Here is a 24,448-nt window from a genome sequence, read left to right as displayed (position 1 = left end):
AAGCGACATGTAAGTACATTAAAATGAGACCTATGACCAGATTAAGTTTTGAAATTTAAAATTAATATAGAAGCTTTTTCATTACTTTTTTATACAAACTTTTAAACAAGCACTGTGGCCTACATTTTGCAGTTAATCGCGGTCTAATTAGTTATCATTGCAAACATGAATGATAATTAATTAGTTGATTAAATTGGTGTCAAAATATCTAAAATGCAGAATAATAATCAAGAACAAGCATGTATAGCAGGAAAAGAATGTGTATTCGAAATTGCATGTATTCAGCAATATTCAAATAGGATCATATTATGGACTTATCAGAAAATGTTATGCATGTAAACGTATAGTCCTCTGTGGTGGTAATGGCCCTGACAACGCCTTTTACAGTTGTTTTGATGGAAAAGCATTCAAAATGTAGTTTAAAAACTGTTCCAGCACACCTGCATGTAATTTTCAAATGAACCTTGATTATTTAGATTGTGTTGATTACAACTAGAGCTGATCTCTGCAGGAAGGTAGATAACGAAGAGCAGGACTGAGCACCCCTGCTCTAGTGTTTCCCTGTTTTAAAGGTCAAGCGAGAGAGTAAACTGCATTTAATGGTTTGTGTGCTCCTTGATTGCAAAGGTCAAGAAATCCAATCTGATACAATGGACAATTTCCTTTCTTTGTTTCTTTTTCAGCCAGCTGCACATATACAACTCATGAAGGTTCCTGGCAAATGCGTATAACATTAGACATTCTTCCGTCTAGAGGCCACATCGATTGATTTCGCATCACAGTGGAGGTCTTATCTACTGAATCTATCAAGACCAAATGTAAAAGGTAAATAAAAAGCAACAAAGCAAAACAAAAATCAATACAGGCACCTAAATCCAGCATCTCTTTAGAACAGCTGGATGTGCTTAAGAGCTTTCAGTGTGAAAACATGGAAAACTCACATTAAATGTGGGATGAGGAAAGAAAAATTGTAATTTAATTAAGATTAGATGAAGCTAGACGCTGATCCATATCTTAATACAGATTTAAAGTAAAAAATAACGGATTTCAAACTGAGTAGGAATCCTAACTCATATTATAGGATATTTTCAGTTAAGCTCAGTTTCTGTTTTTACCATACATTATTCACTGGACAAAGTCAGTTGTCTAACAATGTAACAGTATGAAACTGCTTCACATTGAGCTCAGGTGGAGCCATTCAGGCTGATGGGGCAGCCGCCCACTCCCATAGTGCTTTGTGTCAGGCAAGATAAGAGCAGCCCCACACAGCTCAAACCGCCTGGTTCCAGACAATGGACTTCCAACTAAGCAATACAGGTACTTGCTTTTAGGTCAGTACTTTTCAAAAAATGCTCTAACATAGGCTTGCTCAAGAAAATCTGCACACTAGTGAAATACTCTGTAACCAGTTACCTGGGGTACACGCATTTAGCAGTAAATCTCAAATTGAATTTAATTCCCAAAGATATTGCTCAAATGTTTGGGGTCAAATTTTTTTATAAAGAGATTGCTTATGCTCACCGAGGCTGCATTTATTTGATTTAAAATACCATAAAAACAGTAATACTGTAAAATACTATTGCAATCTAAAATAATCATTTTCTATTTTATTATGTTTACAAATGTAATTTATTTCTGTGATGGAAGAACTGAATTTTCAGCAGCAGTTACTCCAGTCTTCAGTGTCACATGATCCTTCAGAAATCATTCTTATATGCTGATTTTTTTTATTTATTAGTATTGAAAAAAGCTGTGCTGCATAATACTTTTCAGGATTCTTTGATAAATAGAAATAAAATAAAAAACAGGATTTATTTGAAATATTGTTTTTGTAACTAAAGTATTTACTGTCACTTTAGATTAATTTAATGCATCTTTGCTTAAAAAAAAAGAACAAAAAAACATTCATAAAAACAATCTTACCCTGAACTTTTAAACGGTAATATATAATGTCAATTTATATATGTGATATATATATATATATATATATATATATATATATATATATACACGTCTCATTTTTATATTTTTGTTAATTTAATTAGAATGTGATATATCTAAGTCCATTTGATGAAATGCATAATAACTGCCTGCAGTAAAGCAAACCATATGATTCAGCCAATCTGCCAAACACAGCTTGCATGACACTGCTGCCTAGTGGCCGCTACGTGAACTCATTTCACTACAGTGATGAAAAATGATTGCACGAAATGTATTGTTGCAGAACTACAAAATGAAACAAGGAAGATAGACCATAAACTAATGTTTTTACTGAACAGTAAATTGACAGTACAGTAATCAGAGAGCCTACATGTAAAAAACTGATAAGACCTCAAGTTCAAATAAATCAGTGCATTAGTCACAAACTATGACAGAAACAAGTTTATGTGCAGCATAATCCATTAAGGACTTGACTATTTTCCTCTCAATAAGTGAACACTAGTGGTTTTGTAAACTTTCCATCAATGATGTCTATTTATATTCAGTTTTTACTACTTAAACCCGGCTTGTCATAGTTGTAGTTTTTAATGACATCTTTCAGCACATTGAAAAGTTTGTACAAGTTTATACTGGACATAGTGGAGTTCATCATTTGTCATAATAATAATGATTCAGTTTTGAGTTGTTTATGACAAAACATGGTGTATTTAAGTCACTAATGTTTGGGAATCACTTTAAACAGAGATTGTTATAATAAAAGTGATACATGCATTAGATATTTACAGGCATTGAAATGATATGCCTTTGATATATGATAGATCAGACAAAACTGTAGGGTGATTAGAAAGACCAGGCACTGTTAAGAGTATTTCAGAATAATCATCTAAACTAAATGGTATACAATATGCAGTGTATATACACTTTAAAAAAATGGCATGGTTGTAGGTCTTCGACATGTATGAGGGGGAGGACTGTCAATCACTCCCCAGAGTTTTGTTTGGGGTGAGCCCTTGGGGTCTCCAGTGGAACGGCTCAAGAGCAGACGTGGAGGTATGACAGATTTGTATTTACAATGCCAACATCTCTCGCTCCGGCTTCTTTTTTACCTTCTCCCGTGCTGAAACATTACAAAAATGTTTTCTTAGCATTTGCATACTGTGCATTTATTACAGAAATAGAGAAGACGAAAACACAGACCTGGCTCTTGCTCTGGAACCTCTGGTAGTTCTTCTTCAGGCACCTCAGGAAGTTCAAGGTCATCTTCGCCCTGAGCACACACATGACATGTATACAGTAAATGAAATCACAGCAGTCGACACAACATCAGTAACAAGGGCTGTCAGAGAGAGTTCATGTACACACCTGAGTGATGGCCTCCAGCTCTGCTAGCACAGCCTCCTCATCCTCCTGGGTCAGAGATCCTGCCAGCATCTCATCAATTTGCTGCACACACACACACAGACAACCAGGAATGAGAAAAAACCACTACACAAAATTGAAACGCAACAAGCACACAAGAGAGATGCAGCATGTCTGTGAGAGAGCTCCAGCTGCCTCTCAGTTCCTCTAGGTTTGAGGATATAGTGCGTGTGGTGTAGACTTAAAAAGATTATTACAGCCTATATGGCTGTGCATCTTTAGACATTTTTTTAATTTTAAAATCATTAGACAGTGAACTTTTGAATTCTGAATCAAATACTCTTTCTACTGCTGCCATAAAAAGATATGGTAAAAACAATAAGAGTAGCATGCTAGTATGTGGTTCTGAATTCAGCAGGTGTCAGTCAAAAACTTTTTCTGCCATGGACTCAAATAAAGATCAGTGAAAGATTGTGTTGCACATAACAATCTAAAGAGACAATCTTAAGAAAAATCTGACATCCCTACAGTACACTGACATTTTTTTCGAAACATTTTTTAAAGTATAAAGACCAAGTAAAAAGAAAAAAAAGTTTTAAAACAAATTAAGTAAAAAGACCAACATGGTACTATATTGTAAAACATACTCCAATAACCCCGGTTTTACTTACAACTTTGAAAAAAAAAAAAGATTGTAAAAAACAGTGTAGAAAACTTTTTTCATTTAAGTGTTAGAATTAAAAAAATGAAAATGTAAAAAATTATGTGAACTGAAGAATTATTACTATTATTAAGGCACTAATGAAATGTACAAATTGATACATTTGTGATACTGATCATATGAACTCTTTGGACAGAGTCAGATTTTTTGGGACATACCAAATAGTTTTTATTAACGTTTCAATTCAGCTTTTTACTCAAGATTTTTATGCTGACATTATAATTTGCAATGAAAACATACAACAAAGAAGTATTTTCTTTGGACCCTGTTGTATATCTGCATGTATTCCCATAAAGAGTCTAATAACTTCTACTGAACATGAAATTTACCTTCTGATACTCAATGGCATCATTCGTTTCATCCATGATTTTCTCAACCTCCTCTATGGACATCACCTGGTCAGAGGAAAAGAGAATGAAGATACAATTGTGTGCATGTTAAATTCATCAGTAGATTGTATCAAGCACAAACAAGAATATAATACATTTCTCATTATGTACCTCATGCATTTTCTTCAGGCAATCGTTGCCAACTTTCAGTCCTTCAATGACTTTCATCTCGATTTGTGAAAATTCAATATCTTGTACCTGTAAAAGAAAAATAGTTCTGGATGTGATATTCATGAATCATTTTAGCAGACAAACTAAAACAACATACTGAATATGGTGCAACATATCATATACAATATTTACCATTCGCTCCAGGTTGCTTATTTGATTTTCAGTTTTGTCGTATAACTGATCCTGATAGCGTTTCTTCTTGAGGAGTAGGAGTGCTTTCCTGAACAAACACAAAATATTATGAGGGACATTCTGCTCTGCTTGTTTTGGAAACTAGACCTTCTAGTTCTACAGAAACCAAGAGGACAGACAGGATCACACTCACTCTTTCTTTCCATCTTTTAATAACTGTTTGGCCAGCTCTCGCTCTTTCGCCATCTGAAGCGTGATCTTCTTCTGATACTGCTTCAGTTTATCTCTCTGCTGCTTCAGTTGCTGCTCACACACAAATAATAACATATATAAACTAATAATAATAAAAACAAGACCAAATGCACAGTAATGGTCCTATAGCTACATTGTACAACACAAAATCTCTGTCCGAGTCCATGGGTCAGTCGGCATCAACATGGTGGTACAGTAAAACCCATCATTATGAGACTAACAAGCGTGCACACACGTATCTCATTAGAATGATTAGCCAGTTAGCAGCTAACACACCAGCACAGCTTTGTCCTGCTCGGTCACCCGAGTTGCTTTCTTTTTCCCGAAAAGATTTCCCATGTCGATGCCGCATCCCCGCCACTATCTGTCCAGACAGGGGTGGTGTTTCTAAGATTGAGAAAATGTTAATTCCACAGGCCGCTTATCTGTAAATCCATAACAGAAACACTAAAATCTGAGCGGTGTGGAAGAAGAAAACAGAAAAACTCCCTGACTAGCGGAAGTTCTGTACTTCAAAATAAAAGTCATTTAGAAACCACTTGTTTTCCAATAATAATAACAACAACAATAATAATAAACAATAAATTACATAATTATTATTACAATATTCTGAACATCTAGAAATGTTCAAATTATTAGGTGTAATTATGAGGTGTTCCATAGGTAGCTTAATATAAAAAACACAGTCTGGGTAAACGGCAAAGCAAATATTCTAAATATCTTTAATGGTTAGATTTAGTGCAAAATAAAAGTCTTTTTACAGACTAATTTACTGAGCCATTCTTTCAGGTCAGATAAAAATGAAGCTACTGATAACTCTCTCAAAACATTTCTACTTCTTGTAGGCCACCGTTTTATTTTTCCAAAAAGTGAAACTACTACTTCGTCATGACCGGATGTGGACGTGGCATACATTCTCAGTTCTTCCGGTGCGCGTGAGGAAGGGATTAAACGTCCGTCTCGCTGCTTTCTTTCCGTGAAAGAACGGTGGCCCTATCGCGTTTACCGGCGTTTAGAACCGGAACGGTGTCCCGACGACTCGTTCGTTAACTCATCGAGCTGTTTATGAGGTGAGCTTGCAATTGGCGCTGGATATTTTTTATTTTTATTTATTTGTTTATTTATTTTCCTGTCACTGTTAGCTTAGCTTAGCACATTCAGCGCAAGCCGCAGCGTCGAGTCATTTAGTAGTTTAATTGATGTTTAATACATTAAAGTGACACATTTTGCTGTAATTCACACAATATAAGGGCTTATTAAAGTGATATGCGTGTTGGCAGACCCTGTGGGTCATTTCCCGAATCTGTTTTGATAGCCAGTAATGATAAACATCCCAAATTAGCTTAGCAAGAGGTGAGAGAGTGAGTGGATTCAATGTCCTCATACGCCACTCAGTGATTAAACATGAAGTTAGTATTAAAGCCTAATGTGTGGTGTAACGTAATGACTCGGTAGTATATTATTCAGTTTTAATAGCAGATGAGTCGTTGCTGCAATGTATCTGCTTGACTGTTATGATTTTGTTTCTCAACTTCTTGATTGACGTTTCAACTTCGATTAATAATGCCATCATCTTAATTTAGTTTTTTATTATTATTATTCTTTTACTAATTTAATGTCCCTCTCAATTGCTTCTATTCTCCAAATTTGTATGACACCGGGCGGTGTGAAATACAAATTTTAAGTTGGCAAAAAAAGGATGTTCACCTAAAAATCAGTGTGTAACTATGGTAATTGCCATATGTTTTCTTTTTAAACCACGCCCCCTATATATGATGTCTTGTTAAATGTAAATCTGCTTTCATTTCATATTTGAAAGGATGCTGCTTTTCTAGCAAGCTTTGTGGTAAAATCCACAGATGGAAAAGCAGTTTTTAGTGGCACTTGCTTGTGTGATCATCACTGTCTTTAAGCCTTAGGGCAGGAAACCAGTTGCTTGGTCAGGAGACTTGTGATTCCAGTTTGAGTCTCAGACTTGAGTGACAACAATATATAAAGGAAAACTCATGTTGTGATCTTGTACACGACTTGTCCGAGTTCCTATGTGTATATTCAGGTCATCTAGCAGGCCTGTCATTTAATTTCAGACAGATAGATGGAAAATAAGCATGTTTATCTGTAAGTCCTCGCACATGTGATGCTGTATACTATTACGGTATCCATTGCCTTGAATTATTCAACATTATTCAAGGCTGAGTTGTGCTAATGCTTCTTTGCTATGCTGCTGGTTAGAAATGAGGAGGACTAGTTTTAAAGCCGATTTATTTAAAAATATATATATACATCTAGATATTTTATAATTGCTGTTAAAACTACTTTTCTATCTGTATTTTGTGGGTTTCGTAACCTCTATTAAGAAAGCAAATGTGCTGGCAGTAATTGTGTCATTTGAGTCCGCTCCAGTCAGCTTCTGTTTCATTGATGTTTGTGAAATTGATATGTGGGAGACACTATTAAACACCATTATATAAGCAGCTTCAGGAGTTACTCTAGTAAACTGTTGAACTAGTGAGTTGAAGAGTCTCAGATGTTTGGGGTGGGTGTGGAGCACAAAATACGTCAGACGTCTGTTATGTGCTGTGAATGTTATTAGGGTGTGCTTTCTTTGAATGTTTTTGAACATATTTTCCTAAAATAGTTTTAAGCCTATACAAGCCTAAAATATCAAGTTGAAAATGAAGATCATACTTCAATATTTCAGTTTAAAGTTGACATGAAAAATTGATCTTTTTACTTTCCCAATGCATACTCCTAGCCTGAATGAATGATTCCGAAGACCAATGTTTATTCATCACCATCTAATAACTTGCTCAATTGTGAAACAACTTTTAATTTTTGGTTAACAATGCTTACTAGGCTTTTGGTTAATAGTAATTAATAACTAAATAGCTGTTTTGGCATAATTTTAGGTAATTTTGGAGTTTTGTAAGTGATGCTGCCTTTCTAAACTCCTGCCAATAGTTAATTTAGCAGTTTAATGCACTGTAAAAAAGATTTTTTGAAGTTGTAAATAAAGCTTATTGGAGTCCTTTTTACAAGAAAATACTATTTCAGTCTTTTATTTCAAAATTCATGTTTAATTCAATGTATTAATTGCTGTTTCTTGGTAATTAATTGTGCAATTTACTAAGTGAAGTGAAGTGACATACTGCCAAGTATGGTGACCCATACTCGGAATTCGTGCTCTGCATTTAACCCATCCAACGTGCACACACACACCGTGAACACACACCCGGAGCAGTGGGCAGCCATTTATGCTGGTGCCCTGGGAGCAGTTGGGGGTTCGGTGCCTTGCTCAAGAGCACCTCAGTCGTGGTATTGAGGGTGGAGAGAGCGCTGGACATTCACTCCCCCCACCTACAATCAATCCCTGCCGGCCAGAAACTCGAACCCGCAACCTTTGGATTACCAGTCCGACTCTCTAACCATTAGGCCACGACTTCCCCAACAATGTCTTAAGTAAAATTTGTTTCTACACCAATTTTTGTGTGTGCTCCTATTAACATTAATTTATTCAATTATGATGCCGAGATCATGTTTAGGGTGAACTTGACCTCCACCTAGACCTTCATGATCCACTGCAAACTTTCATTTAATTTTAAATCTATTCTAGTCTGCATTGCCTATTTTTAATGATCCAATCTATTTATTTTGGATGAATCAAATCCCACAGTAACTTTTTTTCCTCTAAATATTGTTTCAATAAGAAATATCACATTGTGGAAGTTGTGAATATTACTTTAAGCTTTATTTATGATTTGATGTGTAGATGAGATGTACATTTACCACAAGGCCTGATACTTCCTCTGGAGTACTAAAGGAATCACTTTTCTCTTTATACAGGGGTGAGGTCTGTGCTAAACATGACCCTGGACCACAAAACCAGTCATAAGTAGCACAGGTATGTTTGTAGCAGTAACCAACAATACATTGTATGGGTCAAAATGATCGATTTTTCTTTTATGCCAAAAATCATTAGGATATTAAGTAAAGATCATGTTCTATGAAGATATTTTGTAAATTTCCTACTGTAAATATATCAAAACTTTTGATTAGATCTGATTTTTGATTAGTAATATGCATTGCTAAGGACTTCATTTGGACCCTCAGATTCCAGATTTTCAATATTGTCCGATCCTAACAAACCATACATCAAAGGAAAGCTTATTTATTCAGATATAGATATACAATGATATATAGAGATACAACAGATATAAAAAATTTACCCTTATGACTGGCTTTGTGGTCCAGGGACACAAATATGTTTTGCCATAATGAATTAATAATTTTGATTCTGATTTCTAAAATGAATGTGAAATTCGCCTGTTATTTGTTTACTCATCAACTTCTGTGTGCTGTTTGCTTTTAAAACCCCCAAAGCTTTTCCTGCTTGAAGGGTGAAACCGCTTTTCTGGCAAATTTCTCTTTTATGTCAACATTTGCTGCACTGGCCTGAGCTTAAATGATTAGTCGGGAGTTTTGCTGTGCCAGCAGTCCAGCGGCACATGTCTTTAGACCCCTGAAAGCATCAGAAAGACTAACAAGACCTCTTAAGCTCTTCTCACAGCAGTACCTCATAAATATAGATTTGCTCCCTCACTTTCTCTTTATCCTTTTTTTCCTCTGTTTCTGTCCTGTCTTCAGAGTTAGGGATGAACTGAGAATGAATGTCAACCAGCAACCTCACATGGCCTCTCCTTATGGGCAGCCTCAGCCTGGGTATCAGGGCTACCCCCAGCCAGGATATGGGGGTGGCCATGTGCCATCAGGATATCCGGCTCAACATGCACCATATAACGGGCCGGGCTCTGCCTACCAACAAGGTCCACCGCAAGGTAAGGGGGCTGGAAGTACAAAATGTTTGTGACTGGTAAAGGAAATGTGTTTATGACAGTTTATTATCATTTAATATGAGTTTAAATTCAGTCTGTAAGATCTTTTTCGGAGTGCAAGTCAGATTTCTCCCTCCCAGCCTCTTTTTACCCATCATCTCCTGTTTTCACATTTCATTCCCATTTTTCACTGCTCTCTCTTTCTTGTATTGCAGGATATTCTCCTTATGCAAGCTTTCCCTCTAAGACTCTCGCAACAAACTTAGTCTCTGACCTGTCCTCCTCCTCTCCTCTTGACCTAGGTAACTGGTTTAATTCTGCTTAGCAGCCTGTCCTCTTCCGTATTCCCTGCGATTCATTATTGACTGCAGTGTGCAGGATGGCTGGGCACTGTTTCACATGTAGCAATTGAAACCACAGGATCCAGTCAAAGCTCAGCTGTGGAAAGGGGAGAGACTGTCATTCTCCCTGGCTGATAATCTTTGCACAGTTAGACTATTTCCCCCATTTTCTCTTTCCTTGATGCTCTTAGTAAATAATTGAACAATAGTATTTTATTAATTCTTTCATGATTGAGTGATCTTTATTTCCCTTACTTGTGAATCAATTGGGAGTTGTTTGACTACTTTTGTGTTTGTAATACTTATATACAGGGTTCAAATTTGACACTGACTTAGTGCCAGATGTAAATAAAATTGGCTATAACTTGATACAGAGTTATGCACACAGTTGGCTAGTGACATAAGCAACTGCAACTTTATACATGGTTTATTTTGATCTATAAGAATCTGTACAAACCATTCACTATAGAATATTTACCATCAGAAATGTATCTACAATTATTATAATAATACCTAAAAAATCTTTTTTTTTCTAAACCGCAAAATAATCCCATTGTCATGAAGAAAAAATGCTGTAATGTCTCTTCTGACCTATAATATTTTTCCTTCCCTTCTATTAAGTATAGGTCCCACATTGGGCTGATTATTCTTCTTAATACTGTCATAAGTAGAAAAAAAGTGTCATAAGTAGAAAAAAGTGTCATAAGTAGAAAAAAAGAAAGAAAAGGACCAACAAACAAATCTCCATATTCTAGACTGCATCATTTGCTTAAACTGTTGCTCAAAGTTAATCATAAAAGTTGGAAATAAAATGTGTGTTATTTGGCTAATAAACTATTTAATTAATTATTGCTGGTCCTGCTAAAGGTATGAGAGGACCCCCCACCTCAGGAGCACCACCTGTCTCAGGTGCCCAGAACTATTCTCAGTTTGGGCAAGGAGAAACTCAGAATGGAACACCACCAATGGGTGCTCCACTACAGAGGTCGGTGACCCATCATATCAGCACATAACTGTGTCCTTTCTATCAATTTATTAGTGATTTAGCCTATGTGTTGCCTCCTTAAGTTTTGTGGCTGATATTACATAAATAGGTTATAAATAATTTCCATTTAATGGATGCAAATGAAGTCTTATTTTCATGGTTTCGCAGCATCGTCATGTTTCTTACTTTGATCTTATTTTAATTGCTTGTTTAGGCCTCCAGTGTCTCAAACTTACACTCCAGGTGCAGTGAATCTGCCTGGCCCTCAGCCCCCATACGGCCAGCAGTTTGGAGCTTTACCTGTCAGCATGCAGCAGATGACCAATCAGATAGCCAGCATGCAGGTTGGCTCCATTGCTCCCTCCCCTGCAGGCCCAGGCTATGGTAAATAACTCTTTGAAAATTTTAACTTTGTAAAAATATCTAAAGCATCGCTGTGATTGACAATTTGTTCTTCCTTTTTTCCAGCCCCTCCCTCTGTGTCCCAGGCTGCTATGTCCGCTCCCTACACACCTTCAGCTCCTTCTACTTTCCCACCCGCTTCCACTGCTCCCTCACAGCCTCCGCCTAGAGAAGCTGTAGCTCAGGCTCCTCCTCAGTCATACTACGGAGCTCCACCACCTGCCCAGCAGCCTTTCCCAAATGCTGTCCCACCTTTCTCCTCCACTGGAAACACTCAGCCTCAAGCTCCACCACTGGTTTCTCCACATTCCTTCCCTCAAGCTCCGCCTGTCTCTCAGCCTCCTTTTTCCACAGCCCAGGTACCTCCAGGTCCCACCCAGTCATATGGAGGCCCTCTTCCTTCAGCACAGCCCTCTTTCCCAAGAGCAACGCTTCCCACCTCCCAGCCCTCCATGTTCCCTGCAGGTCCACCGCCCACCTCGACTCAGCTTCCAGGGGTCATGCAGCCCCAACCGCCAGTTTCCCAACCCTCACCTTACCACTCAGGTCCCCCTCCAACCTCCACTGGGTTTCCACCACAAGTTGGTGCTCCACCAAGGCCTCTCCTTACTGGAATGCAGGGCCCTCCTATGGCGTCACAAGGGCCTCCTATGACACATCAAGGGCCTCCTATGGCGTCACAAGGGCCTCCTATGACACATCAAGGGCCTCCTATGGCATCACAAGGGCCTCCAATGGCACAGGCTAATCATATACCCCCTACACAACCTGGCATGCCACTTGGTCCTATCAATGCTTCCCTGTCAGGGCCACCACCACAGCCAGGAATGCAGGGCTATCCTCCTCAGCAAAATGGTGAGCATCAGCGTTGTTACTGTTAACTATAGCTAATACTATTAAAAATAGTTTCCAGTTATTTCAATGTTTTTAAGGAAGCTACACGGGTTTAGAACAGGTACAAATTTTTATTTTTAGGCAAACTAACCATTTAACAGGGCTAATTCATTCACAAGTCTTTGTGAATTGATTTGCTTATTATATATTGTTTCCCTACTAGGTGCTTTCGGGCAGGTCAGAGGTCCTCAGCCTGGTTACACAGGACCATATCCTGGGCAGCCAAACTATGGAACGCCACCTGCTGCACCTGCTCCTGCGCCAGCTGCCCCAAAGAGGCTTGATCCTGATTCTATCCCAAGCCCGGTATGAACACTCCACATCTGACATGCACATGCACACAAGGTCACTGTCCACCATACCTTCTCCCACATATCTATTGTGTTGATTTTTCAAGTGTGTTTGTTTTAATATTTTTATCCATCATTTTCAGTACTAATGCACTTGCATACACACGCACAGGCATACACTATCAATCAAAAATATATATCAAAAATAAATATGTATGTAAATAGGTGTGTGATGTGCTTGTGTAAAGAGAGGCTTCGCTCTGGAGTCTCCTGTGTCTGATGTGCATGCATTATGGTGGCTATTAGTAACAATAAAATCCAGATTCATAGATTTTTCAAGGCTTGGAAACTCTGCACGTGTTGCCTCGCAATAACTGCACACATGTTTCTTACACTGTCTGCTAAACAGTGTGATTAATCATCAATAATTCTAGGCTTGGAAAAAACAGAGGAACTGTAACTGTGGTTACACTTCTGTTTATCTTCTCTGCTCTTTCTCTCTTTTTTCTTTTGTTTTGGCTTCTCTCTCTGTCCCTCTCTTCTCTTATAATTTGCCGGCTAAATTGTTAAAATGTAAAGCAAGCCTCTGACATGCCGCCTGTGCAGAAAACAAGACATAGAATAGACCCAGACGCAATCCCAAGTCCAGTAAGTGCCTCGTGTCTCTCTGCCGTTCTGTGTTGTTATACTGTATCCCGATTTCTGTTTTTTACTCATGGGGATGCCAATGACACTTTCTAGATAAACAATATTTTATTTCTTCTTATAGAGCTGACATTTATAGCTTTTGTGTACCAGACAATTTCCTTAATGAGATGGACACATCTGTATAACATTAATTCGTATGTTAGTCCACCCAAAAATTAAAATTCTATTGTCGTTTTTTCATATTGTTCCAAAACTTTGACCTTCTATCTTCTGTGGAACAAAAGATCTTTTTTTGTCTAATGGAAGTCAGTGGTTTGGTTCCCAACTTTCTTCAAAATATCTTTTGACTTTTCTTCTCAGTGGAGAACAGTTCACGTTCGTAACGACATGAGGGGAGTCTATGGTGAGAGAATTTCGATTTTTGGGTGGGCTGTCCCTTTAAGTCATAATTTCTTTGATTCTAGATGAATGACTCGCGTTTGACTATTTTAATTTTTTTTAGACTGGTCATTGGTGCCCACCAAAACCGTTCATATCTACACTCTTGCATGCAATATAGTAACAGTGTGTGCATGACTGACGTGTTCTTATCTCTAATAGAAGCATAGTGGTCCATCATTTAAAGGTATATTCTGGGTTAGATGCTACTCAAGCTCAATCAATGCCATTTTTGGGATGACAAGAGGGCAGTAATAGAACTGCAGGGCTGATGTAAATTTGATTGCTAACCTGGATATTAGCATTACCATGGACTTCCCTTGATAAAAGCCAATAGTGATTTTCTATTGCTATGTATACAACAAAAGTTTGTGATCTCTACATGTTTTGTTCATCAAGATAATCTCCATGAGTGGGGTATCACTCATATATTTTATGTTGTAGAATAAAAAGCGAAAATGTATTAAGCTTGTTAAACAAAGACCTTATTTATGGCATTAAACCAAAAATCGATTAAAAAACATTGACTTTTCAATCATGCATTTAAAATGTTAACTCGTTGTGGAAGTCTCTGGGACTTCAGTAAGAAAATGTTTGGTATTAGAGCTAAACTAATGGGGACTGCATATATCGGGTGCTGTCGATGAAGCTTCATTTATTCAACCCTGAATATTCCTTTAATCTGGTTTAGATGATCAGATGTGGCGCTAAACTTATAAACTTACTGATCCTGTTTGGATTCGTTCTATACGAGCATAAAGAGGTTTATCGGGTGAAAGATCAGGGTGTGTTGTTTGCTCCTGATTAAAGGTGTGTCACTCTTTCATAGGCCGGTGTTTGTTCTCTCAGATTCAGGTTATCGAGGATGACAAAGCAAACAAGGGAAGTGAACCTTTTACTACAGGGGTCAGAGGTCAAGCCCCACCTCTTGTCACCACCAAATTTCAAGTTAAAGATCAAGGTAAGAATAGAGATTAGATACTTTTATACATTGTTTAGAATGGAAAATTGCCTTGCTATGTGTAGAGTGCATGCTGTTTTTTTATTGTATGTAAAACAGAAGCATTTATTCCATGATGTTACAGGTCTTAATAAAATATGCATTATATAAATCTCTCCAAAGGGAATGCGAGTCCACGCTACATCCGTTGTACAGCCTACAACATACCCTGCAATTCCGACATGGCCAAACAGTCCCAGGTTCCCCTGGCTGCTGTAATTAAACCCCTGGCTCCTCTGCCTCCAGATGAAGTAAAAGGCCACATTCTATGAGCGTGTACTACTACGTGTTTTTGTTTTCCTGTAAAATGATTACAAAAGGTTTTGTGAGTAATGGCATGTCATTCCTTTTTGCTGGCAGACACCGCCATATCTTGTGGATCATGGAGAAAGTGGTCCCATCCGCTGTAATCGCTGTAAGGCATATATGTGCCCATACATGCAGTTTATCGAAGGTGGCCGTCGTTTCCAGTGTGGCTTCTGCAGCTGTGTCACCGAGGGTTAGTAATGCTCCAATAACACGCTTGTCATGTTGAGTTCATCCTAATCGACATCTAATGTTTTGGTTTCTGTTCTTCTTTCCCACTCCTAGTGCCTCCCCATTACTTCCAGCATCTGGATCACACAGGGAAGAGGGTGGACTGCTACGACCGACCAGAGCTCTCAATGGGCAGTTATGAGTTTACGGCTACTGTGGATTACTGTAAGGTACAGTATATGTTCCCATCATGCCACTACAATCTTAAGAAAATTATGTGCTAATATGTATGGGATTGCTAATTTTAAATGATTTATTGACAGAACAAGAAGTTTCCTCAGCCGCCAGCCTTCATCTTCCTGATTGACGTGTCCTACAATGCTGTGAAGAATGGCATGGTGGGAATTGTATGTCAGGAGCTGAAGACACTGTTGGATTACTTGCCAAGGTGAGAGTTTAAACAAGAAGCAGTGGGATCAGAATAACACAGCACATTCATTGATATCTGTTTAGAGATTGATTTTCACATGTACAACAAAACATTGTATGCGTAATTGTGACGTTGCCTATTGATTGTTCCTGCAGAGAGAACCCTGATGTGGAATCAAATGTTCGAGTTGGCTTCGTCACCTACAATAAAGTGCTTCATTTCTATAATGTGAAGGCCTCCCTCGCCCAGCCACAGATGATGGTAGTGTCAGATGTGGCTGACATGTTTGTGCCCCTACTGGATGGATTTCTGGTCAATGTCTCAGAGTCCAGGGTGGTTATTGAGAGGTAGGTTTGAGGGGGTTTTTTTTACACTATTGTTCAAAAGTTTAGGGTTGGTAAGAATTTTTTTTTGGGGGGGGGGGATATTTTTGCTCACCAAGACAGCATTCATTTAATCAAAAAATAAAAACATATAGTGAAATTATATTGCAATTTAAAATAACTGTTTTCTGCTTTAAATTTTGTGACAATATAATGCATCCTTTCAGAATAAAAGTATCAATTATTTTGTATGTGTAGTAAATACACTGTATCATCTACGATTTAGTAGAATTTTTCCATGTAAGGTGAAAGCTAGGATACCTGAATTTTTCACCATCAAAGCATATTGATTATGAAAATGTACGTTGCCACCAGTTTGTTGGATCAGATCCCCGAGATGTTTGCAGACACGCGGGAAACCGAAACTGTGTTTGGGCCTGTCATTCAGGCTGGGCTGGAAGCGCTCAAGGTATTTGATCTTACTGCATCAGTGCAAATTTCATAGATCATAGTGTACATCATATGAATGTTAATGATTCCCGCAGTGCATTGTGATTGAAAATGATGTCAGGCTTGTGGCCTTGTAGTAATTAAATAGAGCATTTCTATATACAGTGTTAATTGAAGAAACATGGTTTTACATTTTATTTTGGTTTGAGCGTTTCATGTCTGCTCGGAGTGAAATCATTCAGCAACAATATTTCCTCTTTGTCATCTAGGCTGCAGACTGTGCCGGAAAGCTCTTTGTTTTCCACTCGTCTCTTCCCATCGCTGAGGCTCCAGGCAAACTGAAGAACAGGGAGGATAAGAAACTGGTGGGCACTGATAAAGAAAAGGTACCATGACCTCTTCCTCTCAAATCTGTACTGCTCATAACATTGTGTGTGTCTCTGAAAACCACAGTGTTGAAAGCACAGCGCAGCTGAAAATGTTTTTTCGTCATTGAGGCTTTAACAGCTTTGAGAACATTGTTACAGAAGGCTTTTTAATGTGGTATTTATTAGGTAGTTTTAAAGGACCTTCTCCATACAGCACATTGTGAAGTTCCCATCTCCATTTCTTTTGCAGTCATTATTCCAGCCACAAGTTAGTTTTTACAACACTCTATCCAAGGAGTGTGTCACACAGGGTTGCTGTGTGGACCTCTTCCTATTTCCCAACCAGTATGTTGATGTAGCAACGTTAGGGGTGGTCCCCACTTCAACAGGCGGCTCCATCTACAAATACACCTATTTCCAGGTACGAGAGAATTGTACCACCTAGTCATTAATACCATACGTGACCAGATCAAAGAAATCTTCTTAACCAAAAAAACATGCACTGTGATTATAGACACTATGGTATGTTTCAGGCTCCATCTGACCAGGAGCGTTTCCTCAATGACCTGAGGAGAGATGTGCAGAAGCAGGTGGGCTTTGATGCAGTGATGAGAGTCCGCACCAGCACAGGTGAATACACAGCTCTGTACACCAGATTTTAAATTATTGCTTGATTTTTCTTCATCCTGCCATTTACCTACCACATATATTTATACACTACCATTCAAAAGCATTTATTTGATCAAAATACAGTAAACACTGATGTTATGAAATATTATTGCAATTGAAAAATCTGTTTCAGTTTATTTATAATTTATTTCTGTGATGCAAAGCTAAATTTTCAGTCTGCATTATTACTTCAGTCTGCATTGTCACATGATCCATCAGAAATCTGGTGCTCTAGAAACCGTTTTTACTAACATTTCCAACTGTAAATCACCACTCATATTAACAGAGGTGTTCAACTTCAAAAGCCAAGAGAGGGCCTTGTTCAATCCACAGCAGATCAGCACAAATTTCAAAATGTGTTTTATCATTTTATTACACATCTCTTCAAGACACATCAGCCATGTGATCTTTGACCTTTTTATCATGAGTTTTTAATGTGTATATGTGAAGGAGTTTAACTTGTGTGCGGTGCTGTGGCAGGTATCCGGGCGACCGACTTCTTTGGTTCCTTCTACATGAGCAACACCACCGATGTAGAGCTGGCAGGACTAGACTGTGACAAGACCGTTACCGTGGAGTTCAGACATGATGACAAGCTCAGCGAGGAGACTGGAGCTCTAATGCAGGTGTGTGTGTGTGTGTCTAGTTTGGCACACATGTGAAGAGTCAGCTACATGGAGTTCAGTCTCATTTAATGACTTCAGCTGTACTGACCTTTTTGTATGTACTCTCGTTCTCTCGCTCTTCTTTCAGTGTGCGGTTCTGTACACCAGCTGCAGTGGTCAGCGACGACTTCGGATCCATAACATGTCAGTGAACTGCTGCTCTCAGCTGGCAGACCTGTACAGGAACTGTGAGACTGACACCATCATCAACTTCTTCGCCAAATATGGTGAGTGAAGCCACACACATCCTCTCACACTGGTCGGATAAACACCACTGCTTCCTGCACTAGCACGCTGTGCGCCACCTCTGTTACACCAATGTAAAATTGTATTATTTTTATGTTATTTCTTATTTTGTTCTTTTTGTTTTTGTTCTTTTGGTTTTGTTTTAGTTTTTTTTGTTTTCAAAAGCTACAGCTCCCTCCCAGTCTATGTACAGCATTCAGCTTTGTTTTTTGTTTGTTTGTTTGTTTTTCAGCAGCTTTTGTTTTGGTGTTTTGTTTTGCTTTTTCAAACCCTTCATAGTCTCTCCACCTCATTTAATTATGCATCATTGTTTTGGATTGCTTTTGGCTTTATTTGGTTTTTGTTTTGATTTCAAAAGGTAGAGCTCCCCAGACTTCCTACAAAATGTAAAAAAAAAATAGCTTGCAAAGGCAAATCAGCAATAAATTGTCATAACCATAAATAAAATGATTGACAACCATTAGCACTTACCTATTTAGCATCTCAGTGGAGGCTCGTGATATAGGCCATTTTCATGTAAAAGTTTTGAAGATGGTTGACTTTTTAATGATGTTTTCTGGGACCTGATTTGAGTTTAAGGATTACAGTGCCCTCCATAAGTATTGGAACAGCAAAGACAAAATTGCTCTGTTGGCTGTGGAGTCGAGACATTTACAAATATGATTAAAAGATGAATATGAGACAAAAATACAGAATGTCACATTTTATTACTAGCCGTTTCAACACATACATGTTTTACCAAATAAAATTTGAATCCCATTCATTGATGTGAGCATAAGTATTGGGACAGTTGAACATAAGGCAGATATAAAAGATTAAAAGCTATTATTTAGTTGCAGATCCCTTGCGCACAATCACAGCAGTGAGTCTGTGACCCATAGACATCACCAGACTCTTGGTCTCATCCTTTGAAATACTTTTCCCAGCCTTTAATTCAAATAAAATTTGAATTTGAATTTGATTTAATGCAGCCAATTCCAATTGTTGCTTGTTTTGGGGAGTTTCTGCCTTTACTCTCCTCTTCAGCTGGTGAAATTCATGTTCAATCGAATTTAAATCTGGAGATTGACTTGGGCAATCGAAGACTTTCCATTTCTTTGCCCTTATAAATTCCTTGACTGAACTGGCAGGGTGTTTTGGGTCATTGTCCTGATGCAATATGAAGCACTTCCCAATGAATCTGGTGGCATTTTCTTGAATATTGGTAGGCAAGATGATTTTATACCCTTCCAAATTCATTCTGCTACTGTCATCATACATTAAGTCATCAGTAAAGTTGAGAGGGCCTGTTCCAGAGGCAGCCATGCATGCCCATGCCATGACACCACCTCCACCATGCTTTACAGATGAGACTGTATGCTTGGGATTATTTGAAGTTCCCTTTTTTCTCCACATTTTTGCTTTCCCATCACTTAGATAAAGGTTCATCTTTGTCTCATTGGTCCATAAATACAGTTCCAAAACTCTTCTGGCTCACTTTTGTGCTTTTTTGCAAACTCTAATCTTGCATTTCTGTTTTTGGTGCTGGTCAGAGGTTTGCATCTTGCTGTGTAGCATCTGTAAGTCTGTGTCGAAGTCTCCTGAGGACAGTAGATTGTCAGAGCATCACCCCATCTTTCTGGAAGTTGTTGGTGATTTTACAGACACGTCTTTTAGGGTTCATTTTCACAGCTTTTATGATTTGTCTGTCATCAACTACGGTTGTTTTCTCAGCCGATCAGGTCGTTGTTGGTGTCGCTGGTGGTTTCTTGATTTCTTCATGCCCTTTATTTTTGCTATAGCTCTAATTGACTTCCTCTTTTTTTTTTTTTTTTTTGCATCCAAATAGCTTGCTTTTCTCTCAAAGTCAGCTCCCTCATCTTCATCCTGGTTTGTGTGTCATCATCGAATGAAAGATTCAGAATGCAGAAGTAATGTTTATAACTGATACAACACATACCCTGCTTTTAATATCTGAAGAATTATCTTAGAAAGACCCGCGAGGCAACTGTACCAATACTTATGCTCACAACAGATAGAGGGATGAAACTCTAAAAGTGCTGAACTTCTTAGCTGGTAAAACATCTATGAGTTGAATCACCTAATAATAAAACATGACATTCTGTAGTTTTGTCTCATATTCATCTTTTAATCATATTTGTAAATGTCTTGACTCCACAGCCAACAGAGCAATTTTGACTTTACTGTTCCAATATGTTGTTGTATGTGTTTACAGCATATCGGAGTATACTCAGCAGTCCTACCAAGAATGTCCGTGATAGTCTGGTGAATCAGTGCGCACAGATCTTAGCCTGTTACCGCAAGAACTGTGCCAGTCCATCTTCAGCAGGGCAGGTAACTATAGAAAATCATAGTGCCGTAACCCCACACAAACTCACAAATCCTATTTATTAATGATTAAATATCTTTAGTATTTGTCATATCCTATATTGTGCTGATATTTTCTTATCTATTTGTCTGCGTACAGTTGATTTTACCAGAATGTATGAAGCTGCTGCCCGTGTACCTGAACTGCGTTTTAAAGAATGACGTTCTCCAGCCCGGGGCGGATGTCTCCCTGGATGACCGTGCCTACCTGAGACAGCTGGTCGGCACTATGGATGTGGCTGAGAGTCATGTGTTCTTCTACCCTCGTCTGCTTCCACTGGTGAGACACAAACACAATAGTATCAGCCCATTTGATTTTGTAATTGAGCTGTGACGGTTACGGTAAGTTCTCGGATTCTCTACAGCAAAAGCTGGATGTTGAGAGCATGACTCTGCCTGTGGCAGTGAGAGACTCAGAAGAGAGACTGTCTAGGGGAGGAGTGTACCTGTTAGAGAACGGACTGAACATTTTCCTTTGGGTGGGGGTCAATGCCCAACAGGAGCTGCTTCAGAACATCTTTGGCACGCCAGCCTTCAGCCAGATAGACCCCAACATGGTACGACTCCCTATAGATATGCATATAAAATGTAAATAAATTATTTGATTTTTATCTCATACAGAAGCAGTTATATAGCTTGAGTATTACTTATTAGAACATATGAAACTTGATTCCTTTTCCTTGGATGCTTGACATGTTTTGCATGTTGCATTTTGTTTTAAAAAATGTGAACATTTGCCATTTTTATTGCGTGTTTTGCCGATTTAGACCCCTCTGCCGGCTTTGGATAATCCTTTTTCAAAGAGACTAAGGGAGATTATCGAGTCCGTCAGGGCACAGCGCTCACGATACATGAAGGTAAATACGTCACAGGGCTTGATTATTATGCTTTTGCAGATATTTGTGATTCAGGCAGCTGAAAAGATTGTTTACTTTTCACTTGTTGAACTTTTTTTTATATATATTTTTATCTCAGTACAATAAAATTATTAGCAAATGAAACTAGCATCAGGAAGTCAAGATAATCCAGGAATTATGCATGACCTTGACCTAGGGGGGAAATGGAGTAGTTTTCCATCCAGATTAATGTTCGTCTGTGATGATTCGTCACTCGTGATTATAGGACACTTGAGTCCTCATTAAAAAATATCTATTTTTATTATATATATATATATATATATAATAGATATTTTTTTAATGAGGACTCAAGTGTCCTATTTTTTTGTATTTAATTAATTTATTCATGTAGTTGTTGTGAGACATTTATTAAATTTTATTATTATAAATTTTTATATTTGAAATTTCACTACTTTTAAGTACTTTCAAAGACTAAATTAATATACTTGTAAATAATCATTGTCTTTCAGCTCATGGTGGTGAAACAGGAAGACAAGCTGGAGCTGATCTTCAAGCACTTCCTGGTAGAGGACAAGAGCAACAATGGTGGGGCCTCTTACGTGGACTTCCTGTGTCACATGCACAAGGAGATTCGTCAGCTCCTGAGCTAGGAGCATCAGGTCCCCCCCCCTTCTCCTCCCTTGGCTCTGTACTCAGAAGCGCTTTAACATTTTATTTAACATAATAAACAAAATCCCTTTGCCCATCATCTTCTTTCCCTCAAGTATAATCTCATCCACGTGACTCTTGAGGAAGAAGCCACCTTGTAAAGGAAATGTTGCTCTGTCAGATTACGGTGTTCTTTTGGTTTTAGTGGTGGGAGTTTTGACCCGAATTTCTCCTCATCTCTTTCGATGACAGGCTCGTGAGACTTTGTGTGTGTGATAGAGAAGGAGATAAGCTGTTGTTACTGCTCTACACCTGATCTGAGATCAGCTTGTTTAGCCTCAAACAGAGCTTAAACCGCTTCTTCAGAACAAAACAGCTACTGGGTTTTAGTGTGTTTGACTGTGAACGTCGATGTTGATTGTACTGGGTGTTCTGTGAGAAACACTAGCACTGATTAATGGTCTCTAGGTACCGAAGGACAGAAAAATAACCACATTAGAAATTAATCTAGACCTACTCTGAATACAGTGAAATGAAATCCCTCATCTTATTCCAATATGAATCAAAAGATGTTTTCGAACAAGTTAGATTCATGTCTATCCAATTATTTGTATTTTTTCTGCTTAAGTTCTGTTTCCCTTTGATTATCTCTCTCAACCTTGGCCTTACTGATACGGTTTCTCCTTTTTCATTCATTATTCTGTTTATCTTGTCTAATTTTTGTCATTTTCACCTTTTTAAAGTGTGCAAAAAACCTAATAGACTCTATGGGAGTTTGAAGTGTGCTGTTAATCATTCAAAATGTCTTTTACTCTGAGAAAACATTCGAAATAAAAGTCTATGCATCAACTTATCTTTAAAAGAAAGAGGGAAAGCTGTTCAAGAGCCTGAGCCTAATGTTGCGCTGCTTTTTCTCCTTGCTAACGCCCTCATTCTCTATGAAGCAGATATGCCTAAAACTGATACGTTAGTGATGTTTCTGCGTCCTGATGTAGAATATACGTTAGTGATGTTTCTGCGTCCTGATGTAGAATATGGATCCCTATGGATGCCCGGACAGGGAGTTGAATTTCACATGAGCCTCTCAGGAGGATGGGAGTTGTCAAAACCCTATAGATGGTTCAGTTATTGGGCATATATTACAGAAAGCATTCTGGCATTCATTCAGTTCCCTATTAAATCCCCTTTTTTTTTTTTTACTGTATGGTCTGTTAGAAACCTGTATACTACATTTGCTTGTTCATGTATCAGCTATGATTTAATATTATGTTCTAAATCTGTTAAAGGAGCAGGTGGCGTCTCTCAGCTCTAGGGTATTAATCTTTGTGCAATGGAAGCCTGTGCTGAGAGTGGAGCGTGGGACTCATTTAGAAGCTGACCATTTCTAACCGGTTTTCCAAATGAGCGAAGTCAAGCACATGTGGAATTGTGACCTTAAAAGCAATCAACACTGTCATCACATTTATTACATGTACAGAATTAAAAATCACATTTTAAAAATGATGTCAAGCTAGTGTGCTTTGTTGAATCTGCATATGATGTTTGGGTGAGTTGAAGAATTTTTTTCAGTTATTTATTTATTTTATTTTTTTTCTTTCTCCTCCCCTCTCAGTGCTTCAAGATCTTTTACAAGCTCATCTTAGTCCTTTCAAAGGCATTCTGAAATATATCTTCATCTCTATCTAATATTACAGTGCTCTTTTATATAGAAGGGTGAGCTGGTGTGTTTATCAGAGGTGTATCCTAGTGAGGTTCTCTTTAGAACTGAGGGATCAGCCTTTGAGGTTTTTTTTTTTTTTTTTACATTTTTGTGTTTGTCTCTAACCCGTATATGTTTTATTGGTCATAGACTCCTCAATGTCTTTCAGAGTTATCTTCTTGTTTCATCTATACCTCCTGACTGCAATTAAATACCTATATCAATTAATTGATTGAGTCCTGCGCTCTTACAAATCCATCTATACAGTGCAATTTTTTCGATTAATTTACATTTAATCAGTTAGTAGACACTTTTATCCAAAGTGACAAGTCCCTTTTAGTCTAATGCTGTACACGTAGCGTTTTATATATGTATATATATATGTGTGTAAAAAGTAGGTAGAAAAGAAAAAGATGGTTTTTGTTTTTTGATGAAATGAAAAGTAGATAGAATA

At 38.0% G+C, this 24,448-nt stretch overlaps 2 protein-coding genes across 9 annotated transcripts; one reads left to right on the top strand and one right to left on the bottom strand.

Moving 5' to 3' along the window:
• Nucleotides 1-2,194: 2,194 nt before the first annotated feature.
• chmp6b (charged multivesicular body protein 6b) lies at nucleotides 2,195-5,484 on the bottom strand. Its single transcript, XM_079388822.1, has 8 exons — nucleotides 5,242-5,484; nucleotides 4,907-5,016; nucleotides 4,714-4,801; nucleotides 4,522-4,608; nucleotides 4,351-4,416; nucleotides 3,304-3,384; nucleotides 3,139-3,208; nucleotides 2,195-3,058 (listed from the first exon to the last, which is right to left on the bottom strand). Exons 1-8 carry the CDS (start codon nucleotides 5,302-5,304, stop codon nucleotides 3,009-3,011), a joined length of 615 nt encoding a protein of 204 aa, XP_079244948.1. The 5' UTR covers nucleotides 5,305-5,484; the 3' UTR covers nucleotides 2,195-3,008.
• A 240-nt stretch (nucleotides 5,485-5,724) lies between these two features.
• On the top strand, nucleotides 5,725-24,220 carry sec24c (SEC24 homolog C, COPII coat complex component). Of its 8 annotated transcripts, XR_013782580.1 has the most exons (26): nucleotides 5,879-6,035; nucleotides 8,809-8,866; nucleotides 9,610-9,800; nucleotides 10,013-10,099; nucleotides 11,006-11,123; nucleotides 11,338-11,507; nucleotides 11,592-12,380; nucleotides 12,583-12,725; nucleotides 14,645-14,756; nucleotides 14,919-15,046; nucleotides 15,156-15,294; nucleotides 15,387-15,502; nucleotides 15,596-15,720; nucleotides 15,858-16,049; nucleotides 16,401-16,494; nucleotides 16,745-16,861; nucleotides 17,094-17,264; nucleotides 17,377-17,473; nucleotides 17,993-18,138; nucleotides 18,266-18,404; nucleotides 20,639-20,757; nucleotides 20,891-21,070; nucleotides 21,156-21,347; nucleotides 21,558-21,647; nucleotides 22,157-23,265; nucleotides 23,303-24,220. XR_013782580.1 is itself a non-coding variant. In XM_079389110.1 (25 exons), exons 3-25 carry the CDS (start codon nucleotides 9,629-9,631, stop codon nucleotides 22,295-22,297), a joined length of 3,777 nt encoding a protein of 1,258 aa, XP_079245236.1. In that variant the 5' UTR covers nucleotides 5,885-6,035; nucleotides 8,809-8,866; nucleotides 9,610-9,628; the 3' UTR covers nucleotides 22,298-24,220. The 8 variants fall into 8 exon arrangements, 4 of the variants coding, with proteins under 4 accessions (XP_079245237.1, XP_079245235.1, XP_079245236.1 ...); XR_013782577.1 differs by lacking the exon at nucleotides 10,013-10,099 and having other exon boundaries at nucleotides 5,725-6,035; XR_013782579.1 differs by lacking the exon at nucleotides 8,809-8,866.
• Nucleotides 24,221-24,448: the final 228 nt, after the last annotated feature.

Source organism: Barbus barbus, assembly GCF_936440315.1.
Source record: "Barbus barbus genome assembly, chromosome: 32".
NCBI classification, from domain to species: domain Eukaryota; kingdom Metazoa; phylum Chordata; class Actinopteri; order Cypriniformes; family Cyprinidae; genus Barbus; species Barbus barbus.
Note: the sequence above shows the minus strand (reverse complement) of the source record. Positions and strands in the feature narration are given on the sequence as shown.

Excerpts from the sequence above, each read along its gene's own strand:
- sec24c (XM_079389109.1), top strand. Across the intron at positions 9,801-10,012 it reads CCAACAAGGTCCACCGCAAG|GATATTCTCCTTATGCAAGC; the intron begins GTAAGGGGGCTG and ends CTTGTATTGCAG. Across the intron at positions 15,721-15,857 it reads CTGTTGGATTACTTGCCAAG|AGAGAACCCTGATGTGGAAT; the intron begins GTGAGAGTTTAA and ends TTGTTCCTGCAG.
- chmp6b (XM_079388822.1), bottom strand. The coding sequence starts at position 5,304 with ATGGGAAATCTTTTCGGGAAAAAGAAAGCAACTCGGGTGACCGAGCAG. Across the intron at positions 3,385-4,350 it reads ATGCCATTGAGTATCAGAAG|CAAATTGATGAGATGCTGGC; the intron begins GTAAATTTCATG and ends GTGTGTGTGCAG. Across the intron at positions 3,059-3,138 it reads GGTTCCAGAGCAAGAGCCAG|CACGGGAGAAGGTAAAAAAG; the intron begins GTCTGTGTTTTC and ends GTAATGTTTCAG.